This window comes from Atractosteus spatula, chromosome 8 (assembly GCF_055471065.1).
Source record: "Atractosteus spatula isolate fAtrSpa1 chromosome 8, fAtrSpa1.hap1, whole genome shotgun sequence".
In the NCBI taxonomy this organism is placed as follows: Eukaryota; Metazoa; Chordata; class Actinopteri; order Semionotiformes; family Lepisosteidae; genus Atractosteus; species Atractosteus spatula.
The window spans coordinates 16,719,733-16,731,858 of record NC_142713.1 but is presented as its reverse complement, the minus strand read 5'-3'; the positions used below and the strand labels follow the sequence as shown (position 1 = coordinate 16,731,858).

General features: G+C 38.0%; 2 protein-coding genes across 2 annotated transcripts in view; one reads left to right on the top strand and one right to left on the bottom strand.

Moving 5' to 3' along the window:
* Nucleotides 1-6,743, top strand: part of washc1 (WASH complex subunit 1) — a 72,606-nt gene extending 65,863 nt beyond the window's left edge. Inside the window, exons 10-11 of the mRNA XM_088924016.1 lie at nt 610-678; nt 5,257-6,743. Coding sequence (XP_088780142.1) covers nt 610-678; nt 5,257-5,408 — 221 coding nt within the window. The 3' untranslated portion in view covers nt 5,409-6,743. The remainder of the gene's footprint in view (nt 1-609; nt 679-5,256) is intronic.
* Nucleotides 6,744-7,740: 997 nt separating this feature from the next.
* Nucleotides 7,741-12,126, bottom strand: part of ddx11 (DEAD/H-box helicase 11) — a 42,694-nt gene continuing 38,308 nt past the window's right edge. Inside the window, exons 26-27 of the mRNA XM_088923736.1 lie at nt 11,466-11,620; nt 7,741-8,092 (exon numbers count right to left, since the gene is read on the bottom strand). Of these exons, the coding sequence (XP_088779862.1) occupies nt 8,057-8,092; nt 11,466-11,620 (191 nt within the window). The 3' untranslated portion in view covers nt 7,741-8,056. The remainder of the gene's footprint in view (nt 8,093-11,465; nt 11,621-12,126) is intronic.

The following is a 12,126-nucleotide window of genomic DNA, read 5'->3' as shown; positions in this document are numbered from 1 at the left end:
AGCTTGTGGAGTAATCATCTACTGTACTGCGTAGAAATTACTTAAAGCAGATATTGAAAATGGTTAAAACACTGGTGGAATTGTTTTAAAATGTACTTTCCTGTGTTTTAGATTATGTGGCCCAGAATATAAGGCTTTTGGAAAATACCGTTTTACCTATAGTAAAATTACCCATATCACAGTTTCTTTGAGGCATAGTGTCTTATTTTCATTTTGAAAAAAATGGCTGCTTTTAGCTTACCCAATACTTCTAAACAGATGCTGCTCTTGTTAGAAAATACTCAATTAAAATGCTTTTAGAATATTTATACTTCTAGTTACTTTTAGATTTTACTCTGTACATGGGATAATTGTTATTGAAACACAGAATATGCAAAGAAACACATCTTTCCAGTGCAACTATTAACCACGTGTGTGTAATACCATGTGTAATAAAATTATTCTAGTTACCTACTGGCAGAACAGTGGTGTGCAGAGAAAAGCTGAAAAGATAGCACAGCAGTTTTAGGTGTATCCTGGTGGTTGTACACTAATTAAATGGTTAGCAGATGGCAGCCAAACATGTTCTTTCTTGGACTAAAGTCTCGTTTTGTCTCCCTTGCCTTTCAGTGGGAGCCACAGCCAGTGGAGGGGACTTCATGTCTGATCTCTTCAATAAGCTGGCAATGCGGAGAAAAGGTGAACCTTTTCAATCCATACCTGTGCATAGAATGTCTAAATACATTTCATTCTTCATCTTAATGTGGGAGTATATTTTCATTCTAATTTTACATCATATTTTCAGTTAGTATTTCATCCTAATTTGCAATTACTATTTGTTGATCTCAGGTTACAAGTGCACATACTCTAGTGGCTCGCACGAGCTGTTCATCAGAATTAGTACAAATGAGAGGAACAATGCGTTCCTCCCTGACACTACTGCAAGTTCTTGGACATACAGCTATAAGCCAAGGATACCAGGTGTTTTTAATATCTACAGATTAATTTGATTTCAGTTCAGTTCATTGCTACACTGCTTTTATCTGAAAACTTATATGAACACTTTATTGGCCATATACAATTTCTTGTATTAGGAATTTGTCTTTTTTCACATACCCCAACTTGCTCTCCATGAGACGTACAGATAGGGAGAGAAGCTTGGGGTCAGAGCACAGGGTCAGCCTTTTATATGGCGCCCCTGGAGCAGTTGGGGTTAAGGGCCTTGCTCAGGGTCCCAATTGAATAGGATTCCTCTGCCGGGATACGAACCAGCAACCTTCCAGCCACAGGCGCAGATATTTAGCCACAGAGCCACCAACCGCCAAATGATATAATTTTTTATATTAAAAATATCCAAATATATACAGTCATGCGTTAAAGTTTGTAAAACCCAATGCATAATTTGAGATTTTTAACCGCAAAGTGCATATTTAATTAGAATTTGTCACTTCTTAATTGAAATAAAGTATAATTATTCACCAATTTGAGTTTTTTGAAAGAAAATGTCCATGCAGCAAAATAATACATACATGTACAGAAATTGTGCAGGTGCAAAAATAAGTGAACACTTAGTTCTATGACTTACATCAAGGTAAAGCAGGATCAGGTGGGTCAATGACAGAGTGTTAACCAATTAACCAAGATAACCAATGAAATTGAATATCTGAAATGATGTGTTAGGGAGGAGCAAACATAAATAATTGCAAGAAAGCAGGTGAGTTACTCTTCCTACGAGTCTAGCATCATGCCTCGAACTAAGGAAACATCAGCAGAACTGAGGAAAAAAGTAGTGGATGCTCATCAATCTGGACAAGGTTATAAAGCCATTTCAAAAAGATTCGGACTCTATAAATCCACTGTTAGGCATATAGTATACAAGTGGAGGGCACTTAAAACAACGGCAACCCTGCCAAGAAGTGGACGTCCTCCTAAAATTTCACCCAGGGTCACAAGGAGAATAATAAAAGAGGTTAAAGGTAATCCTAAAATATCATCCAGAGATCTACAAGCCTCCCTAGCTGCTTCTGGAGTAGTGATGCATAGATCAACAATAAGAAGAACCCTGATCAGAAATTCCATCTATGGAAGGGTCACCAGAAGAAGCCTCTTCTGTCAAAATAGAACAAAGCTTCCCGTCTGAAGTTTGCCAGAGACTACCTGGACAAGCCTGAAGACTTCTGGAAGTCTGTTCTCTGGACAGATGAGTCCAAAATTGAACTATTTGGACACACCAAGAGGGCCCAAAACCTTATCCCTACTGTCAAGCATGGTGGTGGGAGTGTCCTTGTATGCGGCTGTTTTTCTTACTCTGGCCCTGGGCAACTTGACATCATTGAAGGAATCATGAATTCTGAGAAATATCAAGGGATTCTTGAGAAGAATGTCAGGCCATCAGTTCTAAAACTCAAGCTGGGCACAAAGTGGATGTTTCAACAAGACAACAATCCTAAACATTCAAGTAAGTCTACTAAAGAATGGCTTAAGAAAAAGAGGTTCCGTGTCCTGGAATGGCCAAGCCAAAGCCCTGACCTGAATCCTAATTGAAATGCTGTGGCAGGACCTGAAGAGGGTTTTTCATGAAAAACATGCTTCAAACCTCACAGAGCTGGTGGAGTTTTGTAAAGAGGAGTGGGAAAAAAAACCTCCAGCAAGATGTCAGAAACTGATAATCAGTTATAGGAGGTGACTGTGTGAAGTTATTGCTGCTAAAGAAGGTGCCACATGTTATGGACTGACTTTTTTTTTCACACAAGAATATCTGGTGATTTGTTAAACATCACCTTCTAATAATCTATGAGTTCAAATCCATTTTTATGTGTGTAAAGTCTTTAGGATATTCATTCTATATATTCATTAAGAGTTCAGGTTCATATAATATCTCTATCATATCTAAAATAATGGCCACCTTGAAGGGTTTACAAACTTTCAAGCATGATTGTATTGCGGTATATATATTAAGTAAATATATATTAACATATCAAAACATACAGTATGTTGCTCATTGTCTAAATAATAAATGTTATATGCTCCTATAATGTTTAAATAATAGTACATGTATATAATATTAATATAATGTAACATAAATCATTTTATATGTTACACATTTTTTTACAGTTAAAAGGTAAAAAGAATGTTAAAGTGGCCAAGAAAGAAATTTAAAAAGGAATACTGCAGTGAAGGCAAAAAAAAAAGCTTTTTGAGTACTACAACAGTAAAAGAATGGCTACGAATAAAGTAAAATGCATCTGGGACAATCGTGGGAACTTCTAAACAATGAAATTGAAATGGCTGATGTACAAAATGAGTATTTCACTCAGGCATTCACGAAGGAAGAACTTAAAACATGCCTCAGGCGACAGAAGGACAAGTTGTATAGTATTAGCATAGGAAATGGAGAAATGTTTTGGGCACTAGAAGTACTCAAGATTAATAAATCCCCAGGGCCTGATGGTATCTTCCTAATTGTACTTAAAGAAACAAGTTGTTATTCATAAGCCATTGATGCTTTTTTGTTATTCGCCTTTTGTAATTCATTCATTGACGCAACTTTTCCAACAGGCATTGGGGAAATGTCAAGGGTAATATCCATGAACAGGAAAATTGCTAATATATAAACCAAATATATAAACCAAACCAAGTAATTTTAGATGTAAGTCTGACTTTTTATAGTTATGGTTATGGACACAATTATTATTAGAACTAAATTATAGGATCCACTGTACTGTATGGACATCAGATACTAGAGAATATTCAACTTGGATTTAGAAAAGGTAGGTAGCTGCCTAACTACCTTGTTAGAGTTCTATGAACAAGCAACAATTATGAATACACACACATGATGTAATATGGTATATTTAGATTTTCAGAAGTCTTTTTAAGGACAACATAAAAGATTTATTCACAAATTACAGGAGGCAGGCATTCAAGGAAATAAATGTTTGTATTGAAAATTTGATCAATAGAAAACAGATAAGGAGTAATTGGGGTGATGCAATGTGAAGTATTCCTAATTTATATTAATGATTTAGATTCTGGTAAAGAAGCTGGGAAGCAGCAAATGAAATTCAAAAAGATTAGATACAATTCAAGTTGAGCAAACACCTGGCAGATGTAGACAAGTGCAGTGTTTTACGTGCAGGTAGTACATTATAAACTATAAATACAAAATGTGAAACACTGAAATAGAAGAGGCTGCTTATGAAAAATACATGTTTATGTTAACACATAATTTCCATCTTCCAGACAGGGTAAGGAAAGCAGTTATAAATGCAAACAAAATATTAGAATGTATCGTTAAAAGCGGAGAATTTGTCGTCATTATGTTGAAGTTGAATAATACACTTGTAAGGTCTCATTTAGGATATTGTGTACAATTTTGGTCCCACATTACAAAAAAGATTGCTGCTCTGGAATCAGTCCAGAAAAAACAGATACGTTCTGAGGTTTAGGGGAATCCTAGCAAGCAGCTATATCACCCTGCAACACACAACTGACAAGCCACTGAAGTTAAACAGGTGTGAGCCTGGTCAGTACCTGGATGGGAGACCCCCTGGGAAAAACTAGTGGTGCTCACCTTGCCGACTATGTGGATCCTTATGCCCCAGTATAGTGATGGGGACACTATACTGTAAAAAGGCGCTGTTTTTCAGATGAGACGTAAAACCGAGGTCCTGACTCTCTGTGTCAAATCCAAGGGCATTTCTTGAAAAGAGTAGGGGTGTCACCCTGGCGTCCTGGCCAAATTTCCCATTGGCCTTTACCAATCTTGGCCTCCTAATAATCCCCATCTGTGAATTGGCTTCATTACTCTGCTCTCCTCCCCACTGATAGCTGATGTGTGGTGAGCGTTCTGGCGCACTATGGCTGCCATCGCATCATCCAGGTGGATGCTGCTCATTGGTGGTGGTGGATTGTCCAGAAAACTGTTATATAAGTGTAAAAAATTATTAATTATTACAGTGACAGCGGACTTCTTCAGAAAGAACGGGGAAACATGAACTAGAGGACACAAGTAGAACCTACATGGATGTGCATTTAAAATCAAAATAAGAAGACAGCTTTGCAACCAAAGGGTTTGGGAGTATGGAATAAGTTATTGATGTGATTCTCGGATCAGTTAGCTACTACCTGCAAAATTGGGGTGATGGACCTAATAGCCTCCACTCAATTGCAACTCTCACTTCTATACATTTTAAAGTGAAAGTAATGTTTCTTTTTTCAAAGCGCATTACCTTTTTTTTTGTAACTTCATGTTAAGTATTTTTTTCAATCCCCCAGGGATTTCAGGAAAGGGTCCTGCCCCTGGAGAAGGAGGGGATGCCCCGGCCAGCACCGGCAGTGCTTTTGCCAGAATGTCTGATGCTATCCCACCCCTCCCAGCCCCCCAGCAACCAGCCGCACAGGATGATGAGGACGACTGGGATGCATAAAAATGGAGATCTGAATTCCCAATGGAGAAGCCCGTAGAAGGAATGGAGTCCAGGATCTAGGTCAGGTGGAACAGAAAGAGATGCTATCTGATAGACTGGCAGGACTCCTGACTGAAAAAAACACAGGCAACATAAAAAACTAATCTGCTTTTAACTTGCAGAGATTGAGACATTTAGAAAAACTGAAAGCGTTGAAACTAAAATAACCTTAGTCTGGTAACAATCAGCTTTTCTTTGTCACTGGAAGGACTGGTTTCTGCAGAATTTAAGTGTATTGTGTTGCACGTTAACTTTAAGACAAAAAAACCCCATCACAAATTGTCCATTCTGCTCTGCAGTCTAGTTGAATCCTAGACAATAATCAATATTCCTGTTTTCTGCCTGTCACGCAGGCCTAGAAAAGTAGTATTTTTTTGGTGTATTTTCCCTCACCTATTGTAAATTTAATTATGTCTTCTCATTTGACATTTAGCATGTAGACATTTTCTTCTTTCTAAGACCTCCATCTAACCTTTATTGAGTTAAATTTTCCGAGTATTGTAGGAACAATGTCCAGATTTACAGATAATTCTGTTCTGTCTTTAATCATTTGTTGAGCTTATACACTATCCACACAATTTGGTGTAATTACCATCTTTAATTGAAGAGACTACATTTACTTGTTTTCTAGTCCCAACGTTACCTTGAAGGCGTTGCAATTGTGAATAAGTATTTCAAAAACACTATAAAAACATAAATGAACAACAATAGTGTGATGCTTTTGAGCTGTGAAAAGTTAGATGGGAATTATAAGCCAATGTTGGCTTGGTAATTAAATTAGTTCAGTCTGAACAATTTATAATGGATCAACTTACTATCTACTATACAACTCATAAGTCATAAGGGACTGAAATCCCTCTAATATGTACAGTATAGAATAGGTCTCCACATTCCCTTTCTCCTCAAGAAGATACTCTCAAGAAAAACAAGATGCAGATGTTAAACCAAAGTTCTGTTTATTTTGCTCACCATGAAATACTGTACATAGGTTTGAAGTTATTAAACAAAAAACTGGGAATGAAGATCTATACTATAAATCCAACATATCAAAGGATAATTGTCTAAGAGTAAGCCTAAGGGCTTAAAAATGTTAATGCACTAGTCGCAAAAAAGAATCATTGAGGCATAATATAAACCTGCAATAAATGTGTATGGTTAACCCGAATAAGAGGAGAATATAATTTTAGAAAGTGGCTTTTTATATCATCAGCAAGAGCTCACTCCTGTAATGCATCCGTCATGAAATCTCTGATGTAAAATGTCAGTGTTGGAAAATAAATGTAAAAATTGCAAAAACGTTTTCATATTTTGTACCAGTGCATTCTTATTAGCATTGGAGCTCTCGAATAACAAAAATAGAAGTTTGATCAATGCCCTCAGATAAATATGTTGTGTGGTTTAAGCATTGTTTTTTTTTAATATTGAGCTTATGGTTCATGTTTTTATCTCTAAGACTGTGTACTGTATGTGGCCTCTTTTCTGTGCAAAACTGATTACTTCAACAGAAACAACCTCCATTCAGATTTTAAGATCAATGTATTCAGTATTCAGAAGCTGCAACAGAAGCAGAGGTGCTAGAACAAAATTGTATTACTGTACATGGATGATGTGTCACATTTCAGAATAACTTATGCCTCTATGGCATTCTTCATTTTTCCCCTTTACTTGTTTTTTCAGAAAGTGTAAAGGAAAAAATGATGATGTACTATATTTTAGATTTACCAAAGATCAACAGTTAAAGACTGCAAAATAATTGTGCATCAATAACATGAACACACTTTACAAAAGATAACAAAATAAACGTTTAAATAATTAAGCTAATCCTTTCAACTGAATCCAATCAATCAACACTTGAAGTGGACAGTTGGTGTGTTACTATCAACTGTAACCTTAATGAAGTCATTATTTGTTGCAAACTTCTTGCACCTTTAGAGCTGCAAGATATTTCTAAAACAGTCCAGTTAAAATTTGGTCTGGCTAAATTGGTCCAGTAAAAAAATCTAGAAGAGACCTAGAAAATATGCAGGACCCGGACTGAATATATATATATACTGTATGTAACCTGAGAACCTTAGTTATTTTTCCACATACCATTGGAACATATAAGCATTATAAATATGAAAAATGAAAAAGTTTTACAAACAAGATTTCTTTAAATTAATGTAACATTACATTTACATACTGTACATTCAATTGCTTCTTTTCTGTCATTACCTTTAATTAATTTTAAAGTATCAAAATACAGAAAAACAAACTACTTCAGTCAGGATCGAGTTTAGAGATGAGTAGGTAACTTAAAAGAAAAAGTGTCACAGCATTAAAGTGCATGTAGGCCTCTGTCCCTGACACCCATGACACAACCCTTCTGAGGCTGTAACCTGGAAAAGAGGAGTCTCCCTCAAAATCTTTAGCATTTCACTTTAACACTGAACAGTGGTAGTAATTTCCATGAGCTCTTAATGAATCCTCTGTTCTCCTGAGCCTGAGATCACTCTTGACCTGTTCCTGGCTCTGAGGGCTTCAGGCTTGATGACCGTTAAATTGTTTTTGTCCTGTTGGTAGCCCGGTGTTCAGAAGTGCTGGCTCTTGCACATGTTGGATTGGGAGGGCTACAGTCCATGCTGCTGCTTCTTTTGCATGAAGAACTGCAGGTCAGGAGAGACACTATTAAAATTCTACAGACGTGGCCGAGTGCTGCACAAAAATAAAAAAAATCACTGCAGCAGAACGATTCTGCTGTGCAAAGGACACATATTCACTAATAGAATTCCAACTGATTTCTGCCGGATTAACGGCCAGCTCAGAATTCTTAGTGGGTTGGGCCCCTTGCAACCTTAGTAAGCTTTAATAATAATGAGCATTTTTAGTGAAGCGAATCTCTTTCCTCATAACCTTAACCTGTAAAAAACAAAACTTCTGCTACATAAAGAAAAGCCAGTAAAAGAAAAAATAGACTCCACTTCATGGAACATTAAGTCAAACTACTATTTAATGTCTTGAAGAACCATAGTTTGGAAAAAAAAATATAAAAACAGGTCTGGAACATTGCAAGATTCTGAAGTGAGAACTCAAAATGTACTTTAAAAAATAATGGAGGTTTACAGCTGACAGGTTAAAACACTTTGAAAGCTGTGAAGCGTTACAGTATGCATTTTTATTTTATTCATCTCATATAATTTAAAATGCTGTGATCAAGAAGTTTTTTCAAACTTTTTTTCCAAAACTCATCTCTGCATGATTTATTAATGTGCAAAAATGAAATGTGCATCTCTACTGAGTACACTCCAGTCTTGCAACTGTATTAATAGCTTTCACACAACTTTTCCAAGTCATTAAGCTCTTTATTTTAGAAGACGCTTCTAGGCCTGCAAATTATATGCAGATTTCCAGGAATAAGAATGCATGGGAGCCCTAATAACAGAAGTGGACTACAGGGAATGTCTGTGGCTCTAGCTATTTAATACTACTTAAAGATAGCCACTGCTTCTGTTCTGCTGGAGTGCATCATATGGGCAGTAAAGGATTTGAATTGTCAAAATAATGACTTAGTCACGCTGTAGCTGGAAACTGGGAGTCAGTGATGCGATGTGAAGGTTCTCTAAGCAAGTCTGAATTGCTCTTGAGTGGAGTGGCTTTCCATGTGCACATTTTATGAAATACTTGAAACTGTTTCAGAATGTGAAAGTGCACCAGAACATAGAATTTTAAATCACTTCAGACAGTTGATATGCAAGTAAAAATACTTCACATTTGTTGTAGAAGTGATTTCAAGTTCTTTTAATATTTGCAGTGAAGTACACTGCTGTGTAAAAGTCTATGCTGAGAGGTATTGAAAACACAGTATGAGTATTCGAACCAATAACATTTAGATGTATTTTGAAAGTGTCTCATAACAGGGAGGACTTCCAGTTTTCTTGAATCATTTTTAAACCTGTATTTTAGTGCTCCAGCACAAAGAGGTAATTACACTTTCAAAAAACACTTTCTACATAATCATCCCATTGCACTACCATAATCCTCTCAATTAGCCATTTAATGACTAAAATGTACGTGTACAAACATGGTAAGATATGGTTATGGTTACTTCACAATCACAAGTCCATTTTATTCAGTAGTATCACACACATTAATAAAATTAAACTGGTCATTAGGTAACACATAATGTGTGTCAACAAAACTGTTTTGTCAGTGGCAAGCTAACAGCCCGGGGAGCACCAGTGAACAGAGAGCTCAAAAAGTATGAGAACTTGATCAGGAGAGGCAGCTGCTGAGTGAGATTCCCTATTCAGAAAATACTGTAGTGATAGAGTCTCAGAAGCGGGGCACAAGTTACACAGAAAAGTCTCCTTTGCTCAGGCAGGTCATTACATTAGGTGAAGCAAGATAGCAGCTAAATAAGGCCCATCTCTGGGTTCAAGTGTGGGATGGTTGTCCTCAATGTGGGTGTGGTAATAGTGCAAAAGCAACAGCAGAAACCAACTTATATTTGTTATAAGTGCCAAGTCATAACTTATATTTGTTATGACTTGGCAGTAAGAGGAAAACAGCTACATCTGTTGGACAGGCCGAGGAATCCAAAATCTTGATCCACGTGAAAACACAAGGAGAAATGAGAGCTGGGGAAGATGCTGTGTGGGCTGGTGGAGATAGCCGAGCAGGATATGCACTGCGAAGGCAGACTGAGTTGGCAGAGTGGGGTTCGCTGTGCAGCTGGGCTGATCAGACACTGAAAGCTCAGCACAACTAAACAGGGTAGAGCAGGACAGGGAAACTGTTTGGCTGGATAGTCGGGGGTTTAGCACGCTGCCGTTGGTCCGTGCAGGACAAGGCTGCGCTGAAGTGGCATAAGGAGACAGATGGCGAAATGGCTGACAGCATGGTATGGAATCAGGACAGACAGACGGGCTGAATCAGGCAGGTAATCCTTCTTTTAGGCTGGCTGTTTGAAGAAAGAAGCTCAATGAGTGAGCACTGGACTGCAGGCAGATCAAGGTGTAAATAACAGGTAATTAGTCCAGGATAAGTAAGAGTGGGTGGCTGGGACAACCGGCTCAAATGAGTCCTCAAGGCACCCAGAGGTGTTTGACTCCTAGTGCAAACGCAGCCAGTTACTATGGAGACCAGGGGGTGCAAGCTCTGGCGTGACACACCATACCAATTTTAAGAATGCCTTATCGAGAAAAAATCAGTTCTAAAGGAATAAGACTGGAGTAAGGAGCAGACATCAAGAAAGTGGGTTGCCCGCATATTACAACAAAGGCTGGCAAGCAGAAATCCTCAGAGAGCGAGGGAGAAACCCCTTGAGATCATGTATATTGAGGGGTAGAAAAGGAGCTCTGTTTCCCCCAAAATCTGTTGTGAGATCAAGCAATCATCCTGGAGGGTGTTACATGTGAAGATGGGTTACTGTCAACAAATGTAAAGATATCAGTGTTGATTTGCAACTTAAAGAAGGGCTTCAGTGATGAGGGCTCTCCAAGGAGAAGGGTAAATCCTGTTTAGTGTGAAAAAGGCCATTCTCTCTTTAAAGAAAACCTCAAAAGGAGAGGAGTTCATTGGATATTAAGAATAAACCCTTCTGGCAAGAATGCAGACCTGAAACAAGAGCCCGTTATGGTGGCGGCAGCAGCTAGAATAGGCAAACCTAAATTACTCCCTGGTGTTATGGAGCCTCACTGATCCACTTATATAAGTCTAACTGCAAGCCATTTAGAGATGGAACTGCTGAACTCACATGCTTAATGCCTTGATGGAAGGCATGATACACTGCCGAGCAAAGTGACAGTGGGAACCCTGCTGATTTCATTACTACTGTTTCTGCACAAAGAAACACATTGAGGGAAAAGATCCACAGCAATGTTCACCATGTGCAAAATTAGAGAAACTATAAAAAGTGGGGTGATACAAGGTCTTATTATGATGCCGAAGATCACAATGAGGTCATGAAAATGTATCTCTGATTAAACTGTGGTACCCCTGGATTTTGTTTCCCACTTCCACCCAGCTAATACCACTTACCTTCCTGATGCTGGCGAAGGCAGGTCCAAAGGTGGGCTGGACCTGGGTGCTGGTCCTGATCCAGTTGGGCAGTTTGGCCATAATGGCCGGCCTGGAGTAGCGCTGGTCCAGAAGCACAACGCTGGCGTAGTCACCACGGTGACGGATAGCCCTTCCTGAGAGGAAGGCAGAGAGAGCGTAGATTGGGACAGGGCAGCCAACTTGATTTAGGTCTTAAAAAACATCTTTAATAAGGCTGAGTTTGCCCGCACATTTTCAAGATTCATGTAAATTAAAAAAAACACAAAGTGAGAATTTCATACAGAAACGAAAATGCATGAAGGCTGTTGCTGGTACACACATTGATTGGTGTATAGTTTTTTGTTACATTAAAGCCTATAAAACATGCTGTGAATTCTATTATAGGATATACTAATTAGAATATTAATTAGCTTTGAGTATTGCAAAACACTACAAAGCAGAAATGTCTAAACTTCCAATTTTGCTAATCTAATATATAGATTATTAGCTATTATACTAAGGTTCTGCTTTCTAACATTCTGTAGTAGTCAGAGCAATAATGATAGATATCTCTTTTAATAAATGCCCATTAAACGTGCCGGAGTGCAGCCCTCAAAAACAGGATTTGTGTGTGCATGCTAGACAGTTTTAACTGCTTGCC